Here is a 27,774-nt window from a genome sequence, read left to right on the forward strand (position 1 = left end):
CAACCTGGGTCTGTGAAAGAGCAGCCAGTGCTTATAACCACTGAGCCGTTTCTGCAACCATTGTTTACATTTTTCAAGGAAATATTGGTAGCAGGGTTGAGGGGCTGTTGGGAAAGTGAGGTTTGGGGGTGTGGGGTGATGGCTGTTGTCGGTGGTGACACACTCCTTCTTTAATCCCAGAATTCAGTAGGTAGGGACAGGCAGATCTCTGAGTTTGAGGCCAGCCTGGTCTACAGAATTAGTTCTGGGACAACCAGGGCTACACAGAGAAATCCTGTCTCAAAAGAAATAGCAGTGTAGCTGGGCGTGATTGGTAATCCCACCACTATGGAGGTTGAAAATAGGAGGAAACCAGCCTGCTCCTATAGTTGAGACCTTAGCTCCAAAAAATCAAGGGTTGCTTAGGGATGTAGCTCAGTCTGTAGAGTGCTTGTTGCTTAAGTGTGAACAAAATCTCGATTCCATTCCCACTACTTCACCAACGCAATGTGGTGGCACACATCTGTAACACTAGCATTCTAATGCCACCACCCAGAAGGCAGAGGCAGAAACAGCAGCAGCTTCCAGGTTATCCTGTTAAATGGTGAATTAAGGCTAGTCTGGATTACACGAGACTGTCATAAAACTAACTTACTCACACACACACACACACACACACACACACACACACACACACACACACACACAAGGTAGATGCAAGGCTAGACAGGAATAATTTCAACACAGAAAGGGGTTTTGTGTGTGATTTCAATGGTCAGCGTGGCACAGGTGAAGTGCTGTGCTGCAATGTTTATTCACAGGCACAGCGGGGCTTCTGGTTTGCATGCCCAGAACTGTACAAACCATTCTGCCTAGAAATGACCAAACTGACTTCAGGGCTGGATTCTCATGAAGCCATCCCACCTACAAGCATTTGTTTATCGCTGCAACGTCAAAATTTCTAATGATCTAAGATGCAGGGCCAACTGGGTGTGTTGCTTTGCACCTGTAATCCCAGTATGGGAGAGGCTAGGAGAGAATGATCGCTTTGAGGTTGAGGCCAGCCTGGCAACCTATTGAGAGCCTGGCTAGCCAGGCTGTAAACCACTCCTGTGTCCATCTTGTGATTTCTAGGAATTATCACAGAGAATTGGAGTCAATACAAGGCAAGTGGGGTGAATGGGCTGCAGGAAATCTGCATTCAGACTCTTCCAAAACAGCAAAACAGCTGTCATCCTTTGCTCACAAAAAAACCCTGTGTGTGTGGTGTGTGTGTGTGTGTGTGTGTGTGTGTGTGTGTGTGTGTGTGTGTGTGTGTAGCCCAGAATTCAGTGTTCAGTTTCTTGCTCCCTCCTCATTCCCCCCTCCACTTTTTGAGGCATTGAACCTGGAGCTCACAGATTGGCTGGGCTGGCCAGCCAGTGAGCTCTGAGAGTCAGCCTGTCTCCAAGCCACATGTCTCCTAGTGCTATTGTTACAGACGTGCTGGTACAATAAGCACCTTAGGGTCTTAGCCGTCTCCCAGCCCCTGTATTTGTTCTGATGGTGCTAGATTCACGATCCCTGAGGTCACCTTCTTTATATATATACGGTTTTCCACATACTCATCGTAATAATTCACCTATGAGAGACACAAATAACTACATTAAACATTTGTTAAGCATTCACTCGGTTGCTTTTAATTTCATTTTCAAATAACAATGATGTTTATAGTAGAATGTCTTTGGTATTTAGCCTTTTAAAGTTACATTTATTTGTTTGTGGGGATTGGTGGCTATGTGCCAGCTTGAAGTTGTGGAGGTCAAAGACCACCTTGTAGGAATCCGTTTCTGAACCATCTCTGTCGTGTCTTTTTTTTTACAGTTTTCATTATATAGTCCAGCCAGTCCTAGTAGCTGAGGCTCCTCCTGCACCCACAATCTTTCTGCCTTGGCCACTCCACTGCTAGGATTAGAAGTGTGCACGAACACTCACAGGTTGGAAAAGCTTTCGGTGATGGAATTATTATTATTGTTGTTTGGTTTTTCGAAACAGGGTTCTCTGTAACAATCCTGGCTGTTGTGGAACTCACTCTATAGACTAGGCTGGTTTTGAACTCACAGAGATCCGCTTGCCTCTGCCTTCCAAGTGCTGGGATTAAAGGCTTGCGTCACCACTGCCTTTAGTGATGAAATTGTTGTTGTTTGTTGTATTTGTAAGTGGTAAAGCACCAGGGCTACTGTCTGGTCATCCTTGCTGCCTGGGTCAGAGTCAGTTCTTAAAGCAGCAGGACATTCCAGTATGTCTGCCCTCAATCCCAGCATCTTTTCTCTAAACATTGCAATTCTTAGCCTGCTCTTCCCTAGATGGAATTCTCATATGTGACCTCTGACCATTTCATTATTGCTTTGTGTATTAAATCATGAAGTTTTCTCCTAAATTGTATTGTATTTGTTTTGTGTGTTTGCACAGAAGCCAGACAATTACTTGAGAGTTAGTTCTCTTATGTAGGACCCAGGGCCTGAACTCAGGCCGGCTGGCTGTTCCTGGCATCAGGTGCTCCCAGCCACTAAACCATCTCCCGGGTTTATTTAATTCCTTGATTTCATTTCATTTCTGGGTAAAAGTATGCCTGTGGGTAAGGTCCTTCATTCTGAGCTATGAGAAACTTTGAAACAGTTACAAATGGGATAAACAGTAGTAAGAGGGGCAGGGAGACAGGATATTGTTCTTAAGGCATAGAAATGGCAAGTGTCTCCAGCTTTGAAGAGCATGGGTTTTTTGTTGTTGTTGTTGTTTTGTTTTGTTTTTTTGAGACAGGGTTTCTCTGTGTGGCTTTGCGCCTTTCCTGGAACTCACTCTGTAGTACAGGCTGGCCTCGAACTCAGAGATCCACCTGCCTCTGCCTCCCGAGTGCTGGGACTAAAGGCGTGCGCCACCACCGCCAGTGAAGAGCATGGTTTTAGATCAATGTACAATGATCATTTAGGGAGCTCAAGGCCCTAGGTTTGCATCTTGGTTATTGTTTTATCTGTTTGGGACAGGATCTCTCCATAGCCCTGGAACTCACTGTGTAGACTAGAGATCTGCTTGGGTTTGGAGGCATGTGCGGCCATGCCTGGCAACATTTATTTCTTTTTGGGACAGGGTCAGAGGCCGTGCTGGCTTCTATCTGCTATAGGCTCTAACCCTGGAATTAACAGGCGTGAGTCACCCAGGCAGCTTGTGGCTCTGGTTAATTTTCAGATGACTGTAAGTCCACCAGTTAATGAGGCTGTGAAAGCTACAGTTCAGGTTACCACAGTGGCCACCAGTGGAATGTGAAGCAGACTTCTTTCCTCCTTTATCTGCCTTTCACAACTCCTCCTCCTCCTCCCCCTCCCTGCCTTATCTTACCTGCAACCAGAGCATGAGAAAGAATCCCAGCTTGGAAAACGGGACTTCAACCCCCTCAGCTTGACCAGCCACTTCTCCAGACCTGGGTGATGTCAGCTCTGAGGGAAAGCTTTGCCTCTGGTCAAGATAACGAAGTAAGTGGTATCAGTCGGCCAGACCAGACGCAGGAAACAAACACCAGGGAATCGCTTAGGACCCCTCTGAGATATTTATTATTGGTTTGCTAAGGTCTCTGCTTGGCAAGTTAGCTCAGTGACAGCAAGGGCAAGGTCTTAGGATCTGTGCATAGCGACAGGAACAGGAAAGCTTTGTTAGATAATGTCACTCAGTATAGTCAATTAAATTTATTTAGGAAAAAGTTGTTTGCCGGGTAGCAGCGGCGCACACCTTTGATCCCAGCACTCGGGAGGCAGAGGCAGGCGGGTCTCTGTGAGTTCGAGGCCAGCCTGGTCTACAGAGTGAGTTCTAGGAAAGGTGCAAAGCTACACAGAGAAACCCTGTCTCAAAAAATAAAAATAAAAAAAAAAAAGAAGAAGAATAAAAAAAATTTTTTTTGAGACAGGGTCTCACTCACTATGTAGCTTTGGCCATCCTGGAACTCACTATGTAGCCTAGGCTGGCCTCTGTCTTCTGAGTGTTGGGGTTAAAGGTGAGCAACACACACACAGACACACACACAGACACAGACACACACACACACACACACACACACACACACACACACACACACACACGGTTAGATATCTTTTGCAGATTTATTTATTTATTTGAGCTGAGGATGGAGCCCAGGGCCTTGCGCTTGCTAGGCAAGCTCTCTACCACTGAGCTAAATTCCCAACCCCTTTTGCAGGGTTTATGTAGCCCAGGCCAATGACCTGACAGCTGGACACTGTGTTTGTTGGGCAGTAGTCCTTCTGATGGGTTTGTGCCTGCTGATCTAGAAGAAAATGTCAATTTTTGTCTCTTCATGAAATCCATCCTGGCCTGGAATTTCTGATCTCTGGATGGATGGATGGATGGATGGATGGATGGATCTAAAGTTGCTACTTAGCTAAAGATGATGTTGAACTTCTCATCATCCTGCTTCCCCCTCCAAATACGGGGCTTACATGCCAGCCTCAAGGAACACTTTGCATGGTGTGGCTGCATGTTCTTGTAATTTTAGAATTTTGGAGACTCAGGACACAGGACTGAAGAACTTTAAATTATCCTGGCCTATATAGTGGAGCTATTTCAAAACAAAACAAAAGACAGAAAAACTAGTCTTGAAAAATGTCAAAGCAGTATAATGAGAAAGTAAATTGTCCACATTGTTTCCTGTTTTGATGCCTTGGATATTGTGTGGGAATTTTTGGTTTTTCGAGACAGGGTTTCTCTATGTAGCTCTGGCTGTCCCAGAACTCACTCTGTAGACCAGACTAGCCTCGAACTCAGAGATCAGCCTGCTTCTGCCTTCTGAGTCCTGGGATTAAAGACTTGCGTGCCACTACCGCCCAGCAATACATTCATTTTAATGTCTTTGTTATTTGAATTCTTAAATGTACAAGAAAACATTCGGATTGTAAATAATAATAATGTCTAATTTTTTTGAATCTATAGCAAAACACCAGTCATCTCTATCACCCCAACATGGCTTTGCACTTCTTCAAAGCATTAATGTTTCCACTCTTTCAATAATTATTGTTTAAGTGGATCAATAAATTGATAGACAAAATATACCACCTGGTCTCCTTTGCCCATGCAGCCTTGAGAATCACTGTTGCCTAGGCCATCCTCAAACATGGGGGACTCATCTTGGCCTTAGACTCCCAGGTATTGGGATTGCAGGTTCTAGCCAGGATACCTGATGCACCAGTGTTGTTGATTTTGAGGTAGGGTCTCAGGTTGCCCAGGTTGGCGTTACTTTTGCTATTCAGCCAAGAATAATTTTGGACTCCTGATTCTGATCCTCCACCCTTCGCCTCCTTGTAGATGTAACCAACGGTCTTATAAAATAAGAAACACAGAGCCAATTCAGAGAAGAAAGCCAAGAGGTCAGAGCTAAGAGCCTCACCCTTCCTGATTCAGGGATCCTCTCCAGCCAAGAGAGCTCTCCGAAAAAAACCTACTTCCTGTGTGTCTGTCTTTAAAGTCTTCCTGTTCTGCCTTCTCATTGGTTGTAAACCCAAACATGTGACTGCCTCGTCACTGCCTGAATGTACCGCCCTCCAGGTCCTTAAAGGCGTGCGCCACCGCCGCCATGCACTTGCTATGACTCTAATAGCTCTGACCCCCAGACAACTTTATTTATTAACATACAATTAAAATCACATTTCAGTACAAGTAAAATACCACCACACCTCCTGGTTGCTGACATGATAGGTATGCTCTGTCTTTCTTTTTCTTAGGCATTTGCTTTGTTAGAATATAATTCCTATATCATATATATGTATGTATAATATAAAAACAAGCCTGCGGTTTCTAGTGTATTCAGAATTGTGTATCTATCATTACAATCAATTTAAAAATATTTCCATTACCATATCACCTTGGCTTTCGCTGTCCAGGTCTTCCATCTGCCTCAACTCTTGGTGGTCACTGTAACCTACTTCTGTCTCTGTATTCACCTCTTTTTCTTTTTTCCTTTAGATTTATTCATTTATTATGTATTCAGCATATATGCCCGCACGCTAGAAGAGGGCCCCGAAATGCATTATAGGTGGTTGTGAGTCACCATGTGGTTGCTGGGAACTGAACTCAGGACCTCTGGAAGAGCAGCCAGTGCTCTTAACCCCCCCAACCCCCAGCCATCTCTCCAGCCCCATGTATTCGCCTCCTAAATTTCATATAAATGGAATCATACAAATCTTGCCGGTTGCTATAAACCTTTGTCTATAAATCCAGCAGTTGGAAGGATGAGACAGAAGGATAATTGAATTCAAGTCCAGCTTGAGGTGTGTGGCAAGACTCTCAGACTCTCAGAAAGAAAGAAAGAAAAAAAAACCCACACAGGGGACTAGAGAGATGTCTCGGTGGTTAAGAGCATTTCCTGCTGAATTCTCAGTACCTACGTCAGCCGGCTCACACCCACCTTTAACTCCAGTTCCTGGGGATCCAATGCCTGTTCCTGAATTCTGATAGGACTTCTCCACCACACCTTACTTCTAAACCAGGCTTTAAAATTTCATTTTATGCCATTCCCCCTTTGGGGAATTGTTAGGGAGTCTCAACAACCACAAACTGCCTGCCTCTGCCTTCAGAGCACCGAGATGAAAGGCATGCGCCGACATGCCTGGCTGTTGCCGAAGCTCTCTTTTTAAAGTGTGTACGAGTGTTTTGCCTTCAGTATGTGTGTGCCACGTGTGTGCTTGGCACCTTCTTGGAGGTCCAAAGATGATGTCATCTCCTGGGGCTGGAGTTACTTACATACAGATGGTTGGGAGCCATGTCTCCAACCCTTGATGTCATATTTTAAAACCTGTTTCTCAATCCGAAGTCACTCTTCCTCTTGATGACTTTTTCTCATGGAAGCAGAGCACTGACAGCTTCTGCCGTTCACTCTTGTGTTTACTACATTCATTTGTTCCCTTTTATTCCCGAGCAGTGTTTCATTGTTAAATATACTGTGTTGTGTTCATCCATCGTGTGCTTTCTGATTGACATTTGAATGGTTTCTTCCCCTGCTATGAAGAAATCCACTGTGAAGATTTTTTTTTTATTCAGGGTTTTCTGTGTGGAGGGACAGAACATATGCTTTCACTTGTCCTGGATAAATGGAGGTGGACTTGCTGAGTCATGGCCATAATGAGTTTCACTCCATGTGCCGCCTTCTTAACGGGGACCCGGGAGATTTTGCCTTTAGTCATTCTAAGCACAGCGACAGCATGTTTTCATTCTTAACCCATCGTGTGCTTGGATTTCTTGTTTTTGAGGCAGTGTTTTTTAGGTAACACTCCTGGCCTCAGACTGACCGTGTAACAGGCAGACCTCAACATCCCGATGTTCTTAGCTCTAGCCCCTTTTGAGACAGACTCTTAATGGCTGGCCTGGGAACCTCTATAGACCTGCTGGTTTCTCAGTGGAGGCTGTCTTTCCCCCTTGGTCTCCAAACTGCTCTGGCTACAGGTGTTTGCCACCATGGTCAGATTAGGCTAAAGAGAGGATTCCAACCAGGCAGTGGTTTGGTACACCACCTTTAATCCCAGCACTGGGGGTAGGGGGTGGGGGTAGAGGCAGGTGGATCTCTGAGTTCAAGGTCAGCCTGATCTACAAAGCCAGTTCCAGGACAGCCATGACTGACTACACATTTGAACCAGAGGGCGTGGTTTCACCAACAAGCCCAGAGTAACTTTGATTGCACCATCCCCCTGCTTCAGCTTTGGCAGAGCGAGGGTTGCAGTTGGGAGCGGTCACCTCTGACCGCCAGCTTAAAATTGTATTGTCTGGTATTCATTTAGCTATTTTAAATTTTATTTTGAGGTCTGTATGTAGCTCATGGTGGCTTTGAACGTGAGGTTTTGTCAGCTCTATGAATGAATGAGTGAGTGAATGTGAATGAATGATTTTGGATGTTTCTCCCTTAATCCTTTCCAAAAAAGGGGATTTTTTCTCCCTTTTCCTTAATATTTCCTTCTTTTTATTTTTTATTTTCTTTTTAAAGTAGACTGTCACTATGTACCCTAAGCTAGCCTTGAATTATTTGCCTTCCTTCTGCTACAGTTTCCTGGGGCTACTGGTGGAGCCACGGGGCTTGGCTAAGAGTAACAGCTGAATTTGTTTGAGGAAAGGTGTGTTCTACACATAGTTTCTGGCTGTCCTGAAACTCACTATATACAGCAGAGGCATCCCTCAAACTCCTGTCCTGACTCAATATCTCATTGCTGCATTTACAGGTGGGAGCCACTGCACTAGGCCTTAGGATGTACTTTTTTTTGAGACGGGTTTTTCTGTGTAGTCTTGGCTGTCCTAGAACTCGCTCTGTAGACCAGGCTGGCCTCGAACTCACAGAGATCCGCCTGCCTCTGCCTCCTGAGTGCTGGGATTAAACCAGAGAAAGTAGATAAACTTAATCTTGGCTTAAGTATCTATCACATTTCTTTGCAAAACAAGTTACCCTGCCAGAGGTGGTCTGCACTCAAAGCTCTAGATCTTGAGGTTGAACAAGATTAGTGAATTTATTTTCCTGTTCTCCATCCCTATTCGGTGTTAGCAGTGGTATAGAACTTCATAGACACAGCTGGCCTCAAACTCAGAAAGTCAGCTGCCTCTGCCTCTCAGCTGCTAAGATTCAAGGTCTGGGGCACCATACTTGTATGTGGTGTTGATTTTTTTTTTCCTGAGACAGGGTTTCTCTGTGTAGCTTTGCCCCTTTCCTGGATCTCGCTCTGTAGACCAGGCTGGCCTCGAACTCACAAAAATCCGCCTGCCTCTGCCTCCCGAGTGCTGGGATTAAAGGTGTGCGCCACTACTGCCCGGCTCTGATGTTGATTTTTGATAGAACTAGGAAATAGTCCTAGGGTCTCCATGTTCTACCACAGTTTGGTTTCGTTAACCAAAGAGAGATTTGCCAGGTTAGACTGCAAGGGATGTGTGGATTAGAGGGGTACCAGGATAGCATAGTTTGAGAGCTAGCACTCCTCTACTGTACTGGCACTCATGGTGGGAGTATAAGTGATAATCTCAGCTGGTTCTTTGCTAACTTACTCAACTTCCAGTGCTTCTGCAAGGGACAGTCTTCTGCATACCAGCCGTTTGTCACCTAATTAGTAAAGAACAACGGGACAGGTCCCAGGCACACTGTTAAAAGTTCAGTGTCATTAGTAAGGGTGGCTCAGATCTGAGGTCTCCCACTATTTTGATGCCTCAAGGTCAAGGCCAAGGTGACTTTGTAGAATGTGTAATGGGATTTATTTCGCTCCCCCCTCTGCCATTTTGAGAATGAGCCTCATAGCCTACACTGGACTTGAACATCTGTTCCTCGAAACTCTACCTCTGAAGTGCTGGGGTTATAAGTATGCACCAAGAACCCCTGGCCATCTGGTGTGTGTGTGCGTGCGTGCGTGCGTGCGTGCGTGCGTGCGTGCGTGCGTGCGTGCGTGCGTGTGTGTGTGTGTGTGTGTGTGTGTGTGTGTGTACGCACGCGCAGAGGATGCAGAAGACAGAAGAAGGCATCAGATCTTTTAGAACTGGAGTTATAGGCAGTTGTAAGCTTCCAGAAGTGGATGCTAGGAACCAAACCCAGATCTTCTGCAAAGCAACAAGCTCTCTTAACCACTGAGCCAGGCCCTAGTGGTGTTTTATAATCCTAAGTGCATACTGTGTGATTTTTCTGCCTGCTGTCATTTCAAATTCTTTTCCAGAATTCCAGCCTTTATTTCCACAGCCACTAGATAACTGCAATAAACCCACGAACCTGTTTTTTGTTTTTTTGTTTTTAGCCAAATCTTGCTTACATGGGTTTGTTTGTTGTTTATTCTGAGTGTATTTTTGTGTGTGCGAGCATGCGTACATGCTGGCTTACCTGTTCTGAAGCACCATATGGAGATCAGAGGACATTTTTAGTAGTTTATTTTCTTTCCACCATGTGTGTTCTGGGATCAAACTGAGGTCCCCATACTTGGTGACAGTCACCTTTACCCATAGTCTTTTCTCCAGCCCTCAGTATTTCATTACATGCATGTGTATTTCATTACACGTGTAAGTGTGCTCAGTACTTTTTTATGGTTTGTAGTGTAAAACTCAATACTAGCCAGCTACACAGTTGTTATTTCTTTTTTTTTTTTTTTTTTTTTTTTTTTTTTTTGGTTTTTCGAGACAGGGTTTCTCTGTGTGGCTTTGCGCCTCTCCTGGAACTCACTTGGTAGCCCAGGCTGGCCTCGAACTCACAGAGATCCGCCTGGCTCTGCCTCCCGAGTGCTGGGATTAAAGGCGTGCGCCACCACCGCCCGGCCACAGTTGTTATTTCTACTCGATTATTTTTGTTTTTCTCAAGACATGGTCTCTCCATGTATCCCCTAACTGTTCTGGAACTCACAGAAATCAACCTTTACCTACAGAAGGCTGGCATTGAAGGAGTGAGCAATTGCACCAGGGTGATCCTCATTTCAGGGCATTGAATTGGGGGCCTGAGAGTTTAAAAAAAAAAAAAGAAAAGAAATGCCGGGCAATTGCTCCCCTGGGGTATATTGCCACACCCACATCTTGGTGAGGCGTCCATGCAGTTGAACCTCCTATCCGCGTGCTCACTGGTGTCCTTTAATAATTGCTCAGTCAGCATCTGCTGTCTGTAAGACAGCTCTTTCCCAGGCGGATGTACCTGAGCCTGAACCAGTTTTACAACGGCTTCCCTGATAGTGTAACACATGCTGGGGCTTCCTGTTGTCAAGTTTGTGTTCGTTAACGTTTGATTCATTGCTACTGCCCTCCTCTCCTTGGCTGGCAGCACACAAAAAGTCTCCATTTGGTCGGAAAAACATAGCAGTGTTGCAAGAATAGGGGAATAGCCGGGCGGTGATGGCGCACACCTTTGTTCCCAGCACTCGGGAGGCAGAGCCAGGAGGATCTCTGTGAGTTTGAGGCCAACCTGGGTTACAAAAGAAGTTCGAGGACAACCAGGGCTACACAGAGAAACTCTGTCTTGAATAGCCCCCCCCCCCCAAAAAAAAAGAGAGAGAGAGAAGAGCAGAATGGAAGTGTGTTAGGGGTTAAAAACCTCCTAGTCTGTGTGTTAGCCTGCATGGGTACCCCGGTTATATAATAATGGCAAGGTTTTGGCGAGAGACTAGTCGTGAGAATTGATGGAATTCAGAATTCTCCTTTGATTTGTCACCGTAGCCCAGGCTGCTGAGGATTTTTCTTAGCTCCTGATCTTCCCGCCTCCACCTCCCACGTGCTGGGGTGACAGGCACAGGCCGGCACCTGCAGTGTATGGGGCTTCACACACACTAGGTGAGCCTCCTACCAAGTGAGCGACATTCCTTCCATTTCTCCTCTACACCCCCAACCCGGCTTCGTTTTTGGACATAGTCTGACTTTGTGGTGTCCAGGCTCTCCTCAAGCCTAGGTCATCCAGAGCATACCACCAAAGACTGCATTTTGCTTGTGTTCCCATAGCTAAGCTGATTTGGAATGTGATTTAAATTACTTCCAGGGGTTTCTTTCTAGCATGTGGTTCTTTTTGTGTTGTTTGAGGTATTTTTTGAGGCATGGTCTGGCTGAATAGTCCCTGGTGGTCTGGGATTGCCTATGGAGACCTGGCTACCCTTGAACCTGTAGCTATTGAAATTGTGTGACAGGATCTTACTCTCTTCCAGTTAGACCTTAAACTCCTGGCAATCTCCTGCCTCAAGTCTCCCATGTACTGGGATGACTGGGATGCACCTCAGCCCTCAAAAGTCTTAAAATGACTTGCTCGGGTAGCCTGTGAGAAGGGACACGGGAAAACTTGCGCCTTCCGAAGGTACTGGTTTTCCTGTTGGGAATTTATCAACACTCTCATGGTGGAGTCACCTTCGAGGAGCTTCTGTTCTTCTTAGAAAGCAGTAATAATGAGGAATTGACTAGAGACTGGATATTGTACACGGGAAGACCCAACCTTCGGGTTCCTTGTAGGGCCCTGCATTAGTTATTTGGCTACCTTCAGGACGGAATTTCAAGGGTACTGTTGGAAAACGCCAGGGGTAGCATGTCCTGAGTGACACAGAGGAGGTGAGAAACTCTAGGGCCAACAAGACTTGTCAGAGGACGAAATCACAAAATCTTGAGGAGCGTTTAAACCATTATTTAAAAGGGAAATAAGATTCGGAGGTTGTTTCTATCTAGATAGTGGAAACCCAAGGTTCATCCCAGCTCTGGGAAGCAAAATGGAAGGAACAGGCTGGTCACCTGACCCAACTCTAATGTCAGCACTGGGGTACATAATAAAATCTCATGGGGGGATGAGGTGGTGCAGTCTGGGTCTTCAGGATCTAAATGTAAACTGATTTGTTGAACTAGTAAAGTTGACTTACGTGTCCCCGGCTCCCATTAGCTCAGGTTCCCATTGTCGGTGTGCGTACCCTGGTGTAAGTATGATTGGGACTTACCTCATGATGGTTATGTTTTCTGGCTTTTGTTTGGTGTGTAATATAATAAATGTGCTGTTTTCAAGACAGCTCACAGGCTGTCACATGCCTGTGAGCCCGGCAATCAAGACAAGGCAGTCAGGTTACCTAGAGACTGAGGCTACCTTGGCCTGGAGAAGGACCATGCCTCAAAAACATTAATACAGTTTGAACACTCCCATTAGAGTATTACAGTATTTCATTTCCAGGCATCCATGATAGACTCACTTAGTAAATAATGATAATAGTCAATCTTCTTAGGGCTAAATAAAACTCCACTGTGTTGATCTTCTTGATCTGCCTGCTGAACAGCAGCACGCAGGCTGGTGTCTTAGAACTTGGCTACTGTGACAAGATCCACAATAAACATGGATGGTGTGTGTAGGCATCGCTGGTGATTTGGCTTTCCTTTCTTCCTTCTTTTTATTGCGTTTATTTATGCGTTAGTGTCTTGGCAAAGCCAGGCTTGCTCAGCAAGCAGCTTTCTCTGGCCAGCCAGGTTGACTGCACTAGATCCTTTGGGGCGCATGGGTTATATAAGTAGTGTGTGTGGCACTTCCATTTTCTCCATACTGATTTCATAGTGGCCAAAATTACATTGGTATCAGCAGGGAGATGAAGCACTATTATTCTTTTATTGGTTTTTGTTTTTTTTTCTGTGTAACTTTGAAACCTGTTCTGGAACTCTGTAGACCAGGCTGGCTTGGAACTCACAGAGATCCTCCTGCCTCTGCCTCCTGAGTGCTGGGATTAAAGGTATGCGCCGCCGCCACCACCGCCACCCGGCCCACCATTTTTAAAAGTTGGAAACTGTATGGAGCCCTGGCTAGCTTCAACTTTCAGGCATGATCCTCCTGCCTCTGCCTCCAGAGTGCTAGGGTTACTGAAGTCAGCCGCCATGCTTGTTTTAAAGTGATTCGAGTGGAGGGAGGTCAGTAGGATGACTGAGGACAGATCTGAGGGAGTCGCTTTTGTCATGGCGTAGCCTCCAAGGGCACCTGTGTTTGGAGATGGTTACTTCATTTCTATATTTCTGAGGCAATCCTCCAATAATATACCTTAGAGGGAATTTTAACCGTACTTCCCAGGTTTGCTCTTGTTTCTCACCGTAAACACCACCTCTCCCCACCAAGCTAAAAGTGGATTGGCTTTGCCGAGGTAAGAATTAAACATTGGAATAGAAAAGAAGCGTCTGTAATCCTGAGATCACCACGGTGACTCATTTCAGGCCCAAATGTGCAGGAGCCACCGGATCTGGTGGTCGCCAGGCCTGATGAGCCACCAGGCTCCTGAAGAACAATAGGGTTTGTGTGGGGGGAGCACTCTAGCACTGAGTTAGAGAGCTGATTTTCTGCCCCGCCCCGGCCCCCAAGACAGGATTTCTATGTAGCCCTGATTGTCCTGGAACTTACTCTGTAGATCAGGCTAGACTTGAACTCTGCCTCCTGAGTGATTAAAGGCGTGCACCACTACCATCCACATGTAGGGTTTTTTTTTTTTTTTTTTTTTTGTGTGTGTGTGTGTGTGTGTGTGTGTGTGTGTGTGTTGGTGTCTGTGGGGGTACGTGCATGTGAGTGCCAGAGGTTTTGTACGATTCCTCCTGGAGCTGGATTTACAGGCAGTTGTGAGCTGGGAACCGGACATGAGTCCTGCAAGATCAGTACACTGCTAACCGCTGAGCCATCCCTCCAGCACCTTCTGTGGGTTTTTTATTCCCCAACTGGGGTTACAGGCTAAGCAGATACCTGAAAGGAATGCCTTGTAGGGTGTTGCCTTTTCACCTTTCAAAAGGGAAAAAGTATAATGCTTTGTTTTTTGTTTTTTGTTTTTTTCTTCAAGACAGGGTTTCTCTGTGTAGCTTTGTGCCTTTCCTGGAACTCACTCTGTAGACCAGGCTGGCCTCGAACTCACAGAGATCCGCCTGGCTCTGCCTCCCGAGTGCTGGGACTAAAGGCATGCGCCACCACCACCCAGCAATACTTTGAAGGCAAAAATGCTGCCTTCAAAGCTTTGCTTTGGAAACGATTTATCAGTCTCTCTGCTGTGGATGAAACCAGGGGCAGGAGCACAAATGAACCATATTCTCAGTCCCCAATGGAGAACTACCATTGTCTTAATTGTCAATTCTTTTCTTAAAAGATTTGTTAATTTTTTTCTTTATGAGGTATAAGAACTTTGCTTGCATGTATTTAAGTGCACTGCATGCTTACCTGGTGTTGGGAGCATCAGAAGAGGGAGTTAGATCCCTTGGAATTAGAGTTAAAGATGGTTATAGACCACATCTGGTGGGGGGGGGGAGAAAAACAATAGGAATAATGGTTGGGTGGAGGTCTGGCTCAGTAGCAGAGCCCTTGTCTAGCATGCATGAAGTACTGGTCCATAGGCCCTCAAGTTTGCCACACTGGGCTATAGTATGAGGACTCGACGGATCCCTCCCCACACTTGTGTGTGTGTGTGTGTGTGTGTGTGTGTGTGTGTGTGTGTGTGTACCTTTTACCCATGACAGTACCATTTTTTTTTAACAGATTTTGACAAAAATCGAGCATCTATACTGTGATCAAGAGATGAACAAGTTGGGTTGGCTCAGTGGGTCCAGTTTCATCTCTGAGCACCCACATGGTAGCCTACAGTACCCTGTAATTCCATTTCCAGGTGTTCTGACACCCTCTGCTGGCCAGGACAGGCTCCTGTACACATGTGGTGGGCATACATACATCCAGGCACACACAGACATAAAATACATAAATTTGAAATAAGCAAATTATTTATTTTTTAAAGACTTAATTCATATATATGCATAAATATAGTATACAAATTGCTAATTATGATGTACCGGTAATTGGAACATAATTACTGGTGGGAACATTTCCTAAAACTGCTAAAGCTGAATCTGCATACAGCACACACTGCATGACTCAGAACTTCCCTGTATGTATATGTTCTTATCAAACAAGAACATGAGATTCGTAGCTGTATATTTACAATATTCAATCTAGTAATGCGGGTACGAAGTAGAATGTCCAGTTTATGAATTATTGCACAGTAATGAAATCAGTGAGCTATGCTTACCCTCAACCAAATGTACCTAAGGCACAAGCATCATTGTCAGTGATAGGAAGTGACATCAGACTTCCTGCTAGGGCTGGCGAGATGGCTCGGAGGTTAAGAGCACTGGCTGCTCTTCCAGAGGCCCTGAGTTCAATTCCCAGCACCCACAGGGTGGCTCACAACCATCTATAATGGGATCTGGCGCCCTCTTCTGGCCTATAGGCATATGTGCAGGCAGAACACTGTATACATAATAAATAAATCTTTTTTTAAAAAAAAAAAGACTTGATGCTAATCTTCACAACGATGGTTTGCAGGCTGTCTGATGGCAAGTTCATGCTTGTGATGAGGTTATAGGGAAAACTGAACATGCTGTGCACTTGAGAGCTGCACCACACGCCACCCATCCTTTGTGATGCTGGGTATTGAACTCAGCCCCACACATCCTTTGCAAGTGTGCCCACTAAAGGAATACATTACTTTTGATTGATTGATTGAGCCTCTCTATGTAGCCCCGGCTGACCTACAAGTCACATGCTATATAAACCAACCACAGAAGTTTGTGTGCCTCTGCCTTCCTGGAGTTATAGGAGTGAACTGCTCTGCATGGTTTAAATGGAAGCAGGGATGAGGGGAGTGGAGGAAGAATGGAGGGATGAGGTCCCAGACTGCACGCATGTTATTGAAGTCATATCTCTAACCTCACTTTATTTGTTTGTTTGTTTGTTTTTTCGAGATAAGGTTTCTCTGTGTAGCTTTGTGCCTTTCCTGGAACTCGCTTTGTAGACCAGGCTGGCCTCGAACTCACAGAGATCCGCCTGGCTCTGCCTCCCGAGTGCTGGGATTAAAGGCGTGTGCCACCACTACCTTTAAGTGTCATTAAATTGTGGAATCCCAGCTAGGCACAGCTGCCCTTACCTGTAATCCCAGTGCCTGAAACTGAGTCAGGGGCATTGCCACAAATTCCAAGCCTGCTTGGATACCTAGAAAGAGTCTATGAACAAAAGAGTGAAGTCGTTGTCTTATTTCAGCAGGTAACAGGAGGAATTTCTGTGCTTGCTTTACAGGCTGCCTTTAACATCAAACCAGTAAATGGCCCCCAATCAGAGTCCATGGAATACAGTCAATGTGGTCATGGGGAAGGAGAGCAGAGATTGGATTTGATCACACATCCCCTTGAAAATGTAGGGAAAAATGCAGAAAACATGACAGGAGTCGAGGTGGAGAAATGGACGCCAAGCCAGAAATCACATCTGGCAGGTCAAGTCAAGGGAGGCCTCGATGCAAATTTCACTGAGGTTGAAAATTCCCCACCCCCCGAAGATGTCAAGCAGCAAACCCAACCGTCCCCAATGTTTGCTCCGACCGTAAGAAACGGCATGAAAAATGTGCACTGTTTACCTACCGACAACAACCTGCCGGTCAATAAATTGGATCTTGAAGAAATTAGCAAGGTTTTGGGAAATGATTCCTCTAAATTGCTGACTGACCCCTCAAACTGCAACGATGCCATGAACGCCACCATCACTTCTGCTGGGAATTGTGATCATCTCAAGGGGACAAGTAACATCTTGCTCTTCCAGAAGCCCGGCTTGACGTGCAGATCTGGTGCAGACTCCACCATCTTTAATAACCACCCTAATACACACAGTGCTGGTAGTCAACTCCAAACCCCCGAGAAGGTACCTAGTAAAGAACCAAAAGATGACTCTCCGGTTCAGCCAAGTCTTCTGTCTCTCATGAAAGACAGGAGGTTAACACTGGAACAAGTCGTGGCCATAGAAGCCCTTACTCAGCTCTCAGAAGCTCCATCCGAGAATTCCTCGCCATCGAAGTCAGAGAAGGATGAAGAAACAGATCAGAGAACGGCTAGTCTGCTTCACAGTTGCAAGGCTATCCTCCATTCTGTGAGAAAAGACCTCCAAGACCCAAACTTACAGGGGAAGTGTCCTCAGCACCAGGACACTGTCATCTTCAATGGCCAGAACTCAGCGTTCAAGTTGCCTGGTAGTTCAGCTACGATCCAAGCACTTGTAAAGGCACATGAACAGTCGGATTCACTTACAGCTGATAGGAAATGTGTTGCTGGAGGCAAGCTTACCCTTGATAGTTCTAAGAATTCATACCCACTGCCAGTAGAAAGTCATGATCCAGAAGACTGCACTCAGGCACTGAACAGCGATCAACAGTTGAAGTCCCAGCATGACCCACCATGCCAGGATGCACCGTACAGTCAAATCGAAGAAGATGTCGCAGCACAATTAACCCAGCTTGCATCCGCAATTAATTGCAATCGCCCAAGCCCAGTAGTGGAGAAAGCTGGAAGTATGCCAGGGAGCCTTGCTGCAAAGAATGTCCATCAAAAACATAGCCAGGAGAAAGGCATGGTACAAAAGAAACCACCTTCAAGTATACAAAACAAACCTAGCGTCCCACCAGCAAAGCCAAAGAAGAAGACCCGGAAAAAAGCAAAACCGACCCCCAAAGCAGACAAGCGGAAAAAGGAGCCCCCAGTCCCTAGCTCTCAAGAAAATGACCAGAAGAAGCAGGAGCAACTTGCAACTCAGTATAGTAAGATGTGTGACATTTGGATGTCATCTAAATTTCAAAGATTCGGCCATTCTGGACCACATGATGTTCCTCTCCTGTTGGGAGCTTTTCCTACCATTGATCAAATATCAACACCGACGGCTCCTTACAGCATATCCTTACAACACAATGCTTTATTTCCTCCTCTCAGTCAGATAACATTCACAAGACACTCTGAATTGGCAAAGGAGAAAGTGAAAGTCGAGCCACCAGATTCTCTACCAAATTGCCAATTCAAGACAGAATCCAGCGGGCAGGCAATTGCAGAGCCGGCAGATCATTCTCAGGTCCAGCCCATGGTGAATGTCCATGAGAACAATGCCCACCCTCTGCCCCAGCCCTCCTCTCCGTCTATCCAGTGTGCTAACATGACGCCTGGTGCTACTGAGACACAATCTCATCTAGGCACTCAAGAGAACCTGGTGCACCAGATACCACCAACGTTGCCTGGTACTACTCCTTTGCTAAACCCAACAACCAGCTCCGCGAGAGGGACTTTGTTGATTTTAAATCAAATTTCAGATGGGACCGTGAAGCATGAAGCAGAGGCATCAAGTGACGGACCACTGGGTGACTCCGCCACCCCCAGGGTACAGGCAGAATTGAATAAGAGCATCAAGACCTTGCTTAGCGAGCCTGTCAAGGTGCTGCTCGCCGGAGTGAGTGACTCAGAAGAGCCAACCTGTCACTGTAATGGTGAGTGTTCACTTGTGTGGATGTTTCCTTTCCAATTCATCTTTTTTTGGGGGTGGGGCAGCTTTGGCTCTTTTTCCGTCTTGCTAAGCTAGCCGCACTGAGTCCTTTATTTATTCTATTTTAAAAAATGGAAGTTTCAACCCATAAACTGGGAAAGGACGTGAACTTTTTCAAGTGGAAAATAGTGCTAGGTCCTCTCAAGTAGTTCACTTTCCTGACTAAGAGTGAATGTCCTCAACGCTTAATTATATTTGCTTGTTGTCCTACCTCTATTCAAACAAATTTCAAGCTGCAAGTATTTCATTTAATCTTTTTTTCTTGTGAAATCAAATAGGCATGCAGAGGATGTAAAAAATATGTACAGTTGAAATAACACTTGAAAATACCCACAGCTTCTGTCTGTGTTTTGCAGTAGGAAAGGAGTGCCCACAAACTCTAGTTGAGATGGGATCTTGAACATCATAATCTTGGTTCCTTAAAGGTTCTGTTAGTTATTGAGGTGTAAAGCACTTGCACAAGCCCGACCCCTAAATTTTGTGCCCAGAAGCCATGATGGAGGTTGAGGTTCTCCGACCTCCAAATAATAAAATTTCTTTTTAATTAAAATAATTCAATTAAATAATTTAATTAAAATAATTCATTAATCTTTTTTTCTGGAAGCACTGACTTTTCTATTTTGAGGGGGTGTGGTGGAGCCCTTAGTTGCAACCTTTGGGAAGCTGAGTGAGACAGGGCTTTGAGTCTATCCTGGGCTTTTTTAATTTTTATTTTATGAATGAGTACTCTGCTTCTGGGCAGAGAGCATCAGATCCTATTATAGATGGTTGTGAGCCACCATGTGGTTGCTGGGAATTGAACTCAGGACCTTTGGAAGAGCAGCCAGTGCTCTTAACTGCTGAGCCACCTCTCCAGCTCCCTAGCCTGGGGTTTCTAGCAAGAACTTGTCTTAAAAGAACAAAAATAATGCTAGAGAAATGACTCAGCACTTTAAAGCAGTTGGAAAGGACACAAGTTCAGTTCCCAGCAACATGTCCGGTGGATCACACATCTGTAACTCCACCTTTAGGAGATCCTACCTACCTACATCCTCTACTGGTGACCGCAGTGACATGCACTTACCCACACAGACATACATTTTTTAAAAGCTGTAGGAGCTAGAAAAAAATGTTTCAGAGGTTAAGAGCACTTGTTTTTGCAGACGACCCAGGTTCAGGTCCCAGCACCCATAACTGTTTACAGGAAATCCAATGCCCTCTTCTGACCTCCAGGGGCAATAGTCAAGCAAATGGTATATATACAGACATATATACGTACATAGGGAAAACATTCATATACAGAGAACTAAAGGGGAAAGGAAAGCTTTTCCTCAACCTTAGGAAGACCCACAGCCGCTGTTTCCTGAATGCTGTGAGTCAAGGCTTTTGCTGCCACTGCCAGAGGGTTTTTTTTCTTTTCCTGAATTAAAAAGATTCTACACTTATAAAAACACCCATCCCTGCTGGTGTAAAAATGATGATTGCTCATTCCTTTTTGAGAAATTTGCTCAGTATGTGAGACATGAAAGTTTAACTTGTGTCCTGACTAGTAACTGTCCACCCAGATTTCATGGAAGGACTCTATCTCACTGTAACAAGCATGTTACATGTGGTGGGATAGGCCTGGAATCCCAGCCCCAGGAGGCAGAGACAGGTGAATCTCTTGAATCAATACACAGATAGGAGAGCCAAGGACTTGGAGGGAAATCAAAATAAAACAAAGAAAGAGAGGTGGTATAGATGCTCCTGACGTTGTCTGCGAGATGGAGTTTGTGATACAGGGTTATTTTTTAAAATAGTTTCATGTCACGGGTGGCCCAAACTCAAGATTTGCTTTGAACCAAATGTGATGAGTATTTTTCATACTAGAAATGAGTGGTTTTTTTTTTTTTTTCCGTTTTGTTTTGTTTTTGTTTTGTTTGTTTGTTTTTGTTTTTGTTTTTTTTGACAGTGAATTGTTAGCTCTGGGCTGGAGGTATAATGTAATTAACTTGAAAGAATGAAACTCTGACTTTGATACTAAACACCCTTTAAAACTGGGTGGAGTGGCCGGGCGGTGGTGGCGCACGCCTTTAATCCCAGCACTCGGGAGGCAGAGCCAGGCGGATCTCTGTGAGTTCGAGGCCAGCCTGGACTACCAAGTGAGTTCCAGGAAAGGCGCAAAGCTACACAGAGAAACCCTGTCTCGAAAAACCAAAAAAAAACAAAAAAAACAAAACTGGGTGGAGTGGCCCCTCTTATATTTCCAGTCTACTCAGAAGGAGAATCGTTTTTGGCTTCTTAGCAAGTTCAAGGCAAGCATCAGACATATAAGGCCCTGTCTCAATCAAAATATACCCCTCACCTCCTCACACACGTCTCCTGTGTTCAAGAATATTCACACTAGAGTTGTGATAGTGTGAAACAGGTCTGCATGTAGCCTCCACCTGCCGTTCCTTTTAAATCCTAACATTACACGAAGTACTTTTCTGTGTATCTTTGCAAAGGGAAAAATAGATTTCCATTCTTTAAAAAAAAGCCTGCATATTTCTGGGCTAGTCTATGTGGCTATCCGGTTCTTCATTCAGAGTCACTGGTGACCATTTGACAGGCCTGGCAGTCCATTGCTGAACATTAAGTACCACTCTTTTTTAGGTCAGTGGTTCTCAACCTGTGGGTTGAGACCCCTTTGGGGTTGTTGAGCAACCCTTTTACAGGGCTCACCTTAGGCCATCAGAAATAGTCGATACCATTCGTAACAGTAGCAAATTTATAGTTATTAAGTAGTAACTGAAATAATTCTGGTTGGTGGGTCACCACGACATGAAGGTCGCAGCGTTAGGAAGGTTGAGAACTGTTGTTCTAGGTGACTAGGTGATGTTTGTGTGTTCTTAGGCATAGGGAAACAAATCTCCTGTCCTCTCACTTTTCAGGATAGTGTCGAATAGTCAAATAGAGGCTGCTATTTCCGGATCAGTGCTTGTCCCAGTTAAAGTCTGCAGTATTGACATTAGACCCAATTAATAGGGAATGTCCTGCCGTGAGTGATTTCATAGTATTCCTGGCCCTATTATGTTAGGTGGAAGTCACAGTGCATGCACGTACCTATACTTCACAGAAGTAAAAATAACCAGAGCTATATTGCCAAATGTCCCTATGGGCAGAATCACCCCTGTTTTTTTGGGGGGGTGGGTAGGGGTGGGTTTGTCACAGGGTTACTCTGTGTATCAATAACAGGCTATCGACCTGCCTCTGTCTCCCAAGTGCTGGAATTAAAGGCGTGTGCCACCACAGCTCAACAATCGCCCCTGTTCTTTTTTTTTTTTTTTTTTTTTTTTGGTTTTTCGAGACAGGGTTTCTCTGTGTAGCTTTGCGCCTTTCCTGGAAACTCACTTGGTAGTCCAGGCTGGCCTCGAACTCACAGAGATCCGCCTGGCTCTGCCTCCCGAGTGCTGGGATTAAAGGCGTGCGCCACCACCGCCCGGCTCGCCCCTGTTCTTAATCACCAATGAAACAGTCTCTTCCATATATCTTGCCAGGAAAGGAGCTGGTGAGATGGCTTGGTGGTTAAGAACATTCACTGGTCTTCCAGAGGACCCAGATTTAATTCCCAGCACCCATACAAAGGCTCACAATCTTCTTTAACTCCAACTCCTGTAGATCCAACACATTTGATCTTCACAAGCACATACCCACATACAAACACACACACCTAGACATAATTAAAGAAAATAAGGGCTGGACTTGCTCTAGGTTCATCCCTTGCTTCTTGGGTTTTTTTTTTTGGTTTGGTTTTTTGTTTTTTGTTTGTTTTTTTGTTTGTTTTTGTTTTGTGGGGTGTTTTTTTGTTTCGTTTTGTTTTTTGTTTTTTTGAGACAGGGTTCCTCTGTGTAGTTTTGGAGCATGTCCTGGAACTTGCTCTGCAGACCAGGCTGGCCTCAAACTCACAGAGAATCGCCTGCCTCTGCCTCCCGAGTGCTGGGATTAAAGGCGTGCACCACCACCGCCCGGCGGTTGTTTTGTTTTTTAATTGCAGATATTCCCTTACTTGCTATAATGCTTCCCCTCCCCCCATTACCAGTGATTCTACCTACAGCCTTGTATGTGCTAGGGAAGCGCCCCACATTTGAGTACATTCTCAAACCAGAATAATGACTTGTGTAAAAACACTGGCCAGAAATACATACAGTATGGAAAAGCCTCAGTGACAGGTGATCGTATGAAGCCAAACTGAACATGCTATTCCAGAATTCCACAAAAATTTATAACAAACTGGACATGGAGGTGCATGTCTGACAGGCATTTAAGAATAGCCTGGGCTACAAAGCAGGACCAGGTCTCATTCTCAAAAAGTCTCAGGCTCTTTTTTTAGGACACAGTCTACAAGAATTTAGGACTTTAAACATTTTTGTCAGTGGACTTTTGGTTGTGTTGGTTAAAAAAACAAAACAAAAAAAAAAACCCTAACATCTTCCTGTGTAGCCCTGGCCATCGTGGAACAGATCCACCTGCCTCACAAATCCAGTGTGGACCACCTCACCTGGCCTTAGTAGCCTGGTTCCTTTTTGAGAGGACATTAACATATAAGGCAGGACAGCCTTGAGGCCTAAGACGTTCTTTCAGTTCTCCTTCCCTGGTACTAGGGTTATGGGTGTACACCTCGAATCTCAGTAGGGACTTGCCTTTTGCAGTCACGGCCCATGGTTTTAAGACAGTCTGTCATGTAGGTGAGGTTGGCTCACACTCACTCTGTAGTCCAGGCTGCTCACGCCTCAGCCTCCCAAATGTGTGAACATCCACACTTCTACTTTTTAACTTAATAAAATTTCAGCAATACTAAAAGTTTTTAGCATTGCTCTAAGAGCTATTATGTTACTATATAAATGACCCATAACTTATTCCCTATTTGCAGGTGTTGAAGGAACCGATACCTGCAACAAGTAACTTTCTTGTACGCCTTTATTATAAATACCTAACTGTGGAAATGTAGTAGGCTAACTTTTTCCAGCATCACTTCAGATACTGAGGCTAACTTTATCAGATTTATTATTCTTTGCGTCCACAGTTACTATAGAAAACTACCCAGGCAGAAGAGCTGTGTGTGATCCCAGACCTTTGGCAGTAGAGTCAGGCTCATCAGGAGTTCAAGGTCACCTTGGCTGTCACTGAGTTGCAGCTCTACTGAGACCCCATCTTAAACTGTTAGTCCTATTAACAAAAAGGTTGAAGACGAGAATAAATAGGACCCCCTCAAATAGTTTTGTCTTCTCTCCTTTGACTCCTAGAAGAATTAGGAGCCAGAAGGTGGTAACAGGGGCGAGTCCAATGCCAAGACCTGTTGTCTTATTCTTTAAAGTTGAAACTGATTAAAAAAAAAAAAAAGCCCCCCCTGTGCTATTTTGCAAAACTGGGTCTAATAATCTTATTCCTTCCACAGATGGAGGTACACAAAAAGACAAAGGCCCATATTACACACACCTGGGGGCAGGACCAAGTGTTGCTGCTATCAGGGAACTCATGGAGACTAGGTGAGGCGATGTGTTCCCCTGCTAAAACTATTCTGCACCGCGGACCTGGGTCAATGCCGAGGAAAGGTCTTGGCGTGGTCATGAGGTGAATGAAGACGTTCAGGAGTGTGAGTTGGATGGTTCTTAGGTCTTCCTGAGTCCTTCCTCCCAGGAGCTCGGGGCACTGGAAACATGCCCTCCTCACACAGCAAGCCTAAGGGAGAAATCAGGAACATGGATTTTTCTATTACTGTGCAACGGTACAAATAGATCAGATGACCGCCACCAACGTTTTAACCCTAACTTCCCAACACTTGTCTTGAGGCCAGGCTATTTCTAGAGTCGTCTTGAAGTCAGTAGAACTGGGTAACAAAAAAAAAACAATCTGCCACGTAGCAGCCGGCTTTTAGCCAATGTCTATGATAACTGCTGGATTTTAACTGATGTTCGTGTGTGTCTTCGGTGAAAACACCGAGGTTCGAAGTAGAGATTGTCATTAATTTACCCCACCCCCCTACTGTGTTCTGTACCCAGGTTTGGCCAAAAGGGAAAGGCCGTCCGGCTTGAGAAGATAGAGTATACGGGGAAAGAAGGGAAGAGCTCCCAGGGCTGCCCCATCGCCAAGTCTGTGAGTGCCGCCGCTCCGCTCCGCTCGGCTCTGCTCCGCTCCGCTCCGCTCTGCTTGGTTCTCCGCAGAATGGGTTTTCTCCACCGGTTACAGTACAAGCTTTTGTTTTGGCCAAAATGGAGACTAGAAAGCTTGCCATGTCCACAGGAAGATGAGCAGGAAGCTGTGCCTTGACTAGGTTTTGGGTTTCAGTGGTAGGGTGTTAAATGCATTGAAGGGCAAAGGAAAAGTATAGGCTTTCCCCGTGGTCTCACAAGGACACTTTACAATTGGGATCACACATTGGCTCTGGGGGTTTTGCTTGTATAGTTATTGAGTGTGTATGTGTTTTTCAGTTTATCTGCTTTATGAATCTCTAGTGACTAAGTATACATCGATAGATTTTTGTTGTCCTTTTCATGAGACTCGACCTCAAAAAAAGGAAAAAATTTTTTTTCAAAATCAAATATTCCCACATCCTAACTACAGTTTTATGGTGCTTTGGTAATGTTCTTGTTCTGCCTCCTTCATTTTGTATTAATTCTTCTAGAATATTGACATTAAGATGAGTAATCAAGGGGTTGGAAAGATGGCTCAGAGGTTAAGAGCCCTGACTGCTCTTCCAAAGGTCCTGAGTTCAGTTCCCAGCAACCACATGGTGGCTCACAACCATCAGTAATGAGATCTGCTGCCCTCTTCTGGTGTGCAGGCATACATTCAAACAGAACACTGCTTACATAATAAAGAATAAAAAAAGATATTTAAAAAAAAAAGATAAGTAATCAAGAGATTGTAAAAGGATTTTTCAATGGGCGTGGCGTTGTATCACTCCAGCCTATGGAGTTAAGGTCTTCTTATGCACTATGGGGTAGGGGGAGAAAAAGGGAGACTGAACTGAGGAGAGGGAGGCCAAGGATACCCTTCCGGTGTTAAGATTTTATTTATTTTTCGAGGAAGAGCCTTGCTTGGCAGAGGAAAAGCAAGTAACAAAGGTCAAGGGGGAGGGAACCTAAAAAGTAAGGCAGTAGCTACCTGTTCTGACCGTCTTGATTCCATCCTGGAGGTCAGTCATGTGATGGAGGGAGGGAACCAGTCCTCCCAGCTGATCGCTGCACACATAACCCAGCAATTAGATAGAAGTAGTGCTCCAAGAGCCCAGGCAGACTGAGAAGGTGAAGCTGGCATGCAATAAGGATGCCAAGTCCGGGGTGACTTGATTGCCGTAGTGAGCAGTTGTATATTCTGTATACAACTGCAGCCTTTGAAGGACCTTAGAGAAGGATATGTTGTCTGCTTCCTTTTTTTGTTTTCATTTATCAAGACAGTGTTTCTCTGGGTAGCCCAGGTTGTCCTGGAACTCTGTAGACCAGGCTGGTCTCAAACTCAAAAAGATCCGCCTGTCTCAGCCTCCGGAGTGCTGGGACTAAAGGCGTTCGCCACCACAGTGGCCATTCTCATTCAAACCACCACACCATCAGAGGGCAGATGTCAGGAAACCTGAGTGTCCTGTGAAGCAGGAGTCATATAGTCCACTCCCACTTTTAACACAACATAAAGTATTTAGTGTACTGTTGATAAAGCCATTTATTTATCTGTTTGTTAGAATGAGTGCTGATGATGTGTGTTCCAGTGCACATGGCCACGTGTGTGGGCATGCACATACATACATGTGCCTACCGAAGCATTCCTTTGGTAAACGGCACACCTTTCAACACAGGCTCTTGTTGGCCTGGAGCTTGCCAGTGAGCTCCAGAGATATAACTTCCTCCACTTGCGGTGCAGAGATTAACAGATGTATCAGGTTCCTCCTGGTGTTTTCATACGGGTTCCGGGGACTTGAACTCAGGCCCTCACGGTTGGACAGTAAGTTTTTTACCTACTAAGAAATCTCACCAGCCTCTAAATGTGTTTTTAAAAATAGGTGTAATGTGTGCTAATTGCTGACTGGTCTCTACTGCAACCAAACTGAAGACAGGGACCAAGGAGGCCTCGGGGTAGTGCTAGAGATGGAGCTTAGTGATGGGGGTCATCCTCTATCGTGGGTGATAGATGGACATGCTGACTTAGTTCACTGATGGTTGGTTTCCCAGCCTGAACCGATATAATGGCATAAATAAACAAATTCCTGGACAGATCCTGTTGAAGTCACAAGCTGACTGAGTGCAGTCCAGGGCTCAGCGGTACTCATTGTTACCTCTGACATGTTAAGGGTTTTGCTATTTCTATAGAGAATGAAAGTCTTCTACCAAACCGTTTGCTCTACAAATTAAGGGTGAACCTAGGCCTTTGTTCTAGAGTATTTGGTTACTCTTTTGTTGGTGTTTGAGACTGGGGTCTCCCTGTGTGGCCTTGGCTGCCCTGGTGTATGCCGTGTAGATCAGGCTGGCCTCAAAGCCATCATCTGTTCATCCCTGTCTGGAATTAAGGGTTTTGAGCCACCAAACCCAGCCTCAGTCTAATTTGCTTTATGCTTTAAATTTTTTTTGTTTATTTTGCATCTGCTTCCCTGTGCAAGTGTGTGTCCGTTTGTGCACATGTGTGGAGGTCGGAGGATAACCCGAGAGAGTTCAGTTATATCCTTATCGAAGTCATGGTGTCGGTCTTGGTGGCAGAAACCTTGTTATCTTTTCAGGCCTTCTCCAGTGTTTTGAAGGTGTACCATAAAGCTATAGTGATCTGTGCTGTACGGGGCGCTGGTTAGTCACTTTGACACAAGCTACAGGCATCTTGGAAGAGGGAACCTCAGTTGAGAAAGCATTAATCAGATCAGTTTGTAGGCAAGCCTGTGGGCCATTTTCTTGATGTGAGTAGGTCTGTCTGCCCATGGGCAGGTGGTCCTGAGTTGTCTGAAAAAGCAGGCTGAGCAAGCCAGTAAGCAG

At 45.2% G+C, this 27,774-nt stretch overlaps 1 protein-coding gene across 4 annotated transcripts in view; it reads left to right on the forward strand.

The window, feature by feature from the left end:
• Positions 1-27,774, forward strand: part of Tet1 (tet methylcytosine dioxygenase 1) — an 87,453-nt gene that overhangs the window by 29,576 nt on the left and 30,103 nt on the right. For all 4 annotated transcript variants that reach the window (XM_052744851.1, XM_052744852.1, XM_052744855.1 and 1 more), the window contains 3 exons: positions 16,550-18,767; positions 24,219-24,309; positions 24,823-24,916. In XM_052744851.1, the coding sequence (XP_052600811.1) occupies positions 16,550-18,767; positions 24,219-24,309; positions 24,823-24,916 (2,403 nt within the window). The remainder of the gene's footprint in view (positions 1-16,549; positions 18,768-24,218; positions 24,310-24,822; positions 24,917-27,774) is intronic.

The sequence above is a fragment of the Peromyscus californicus genome, unplaced genomic scaffold, assembly GCF_007827085.1.
Source record: "Peromyscus californicus insignis strain IS unplaced genomic scaffold, ASM782708v3 Scaffold_19__1_contigs__length_69161282, whole genome shotgun sequence".
NCBI classification, from domain to species: domain Eukaryota; kingdom Metazoa; phylum Chordata; class Mammalia; order Rodentia; family Cricetidae; genus Peromyscus; species Peromyscus californicus.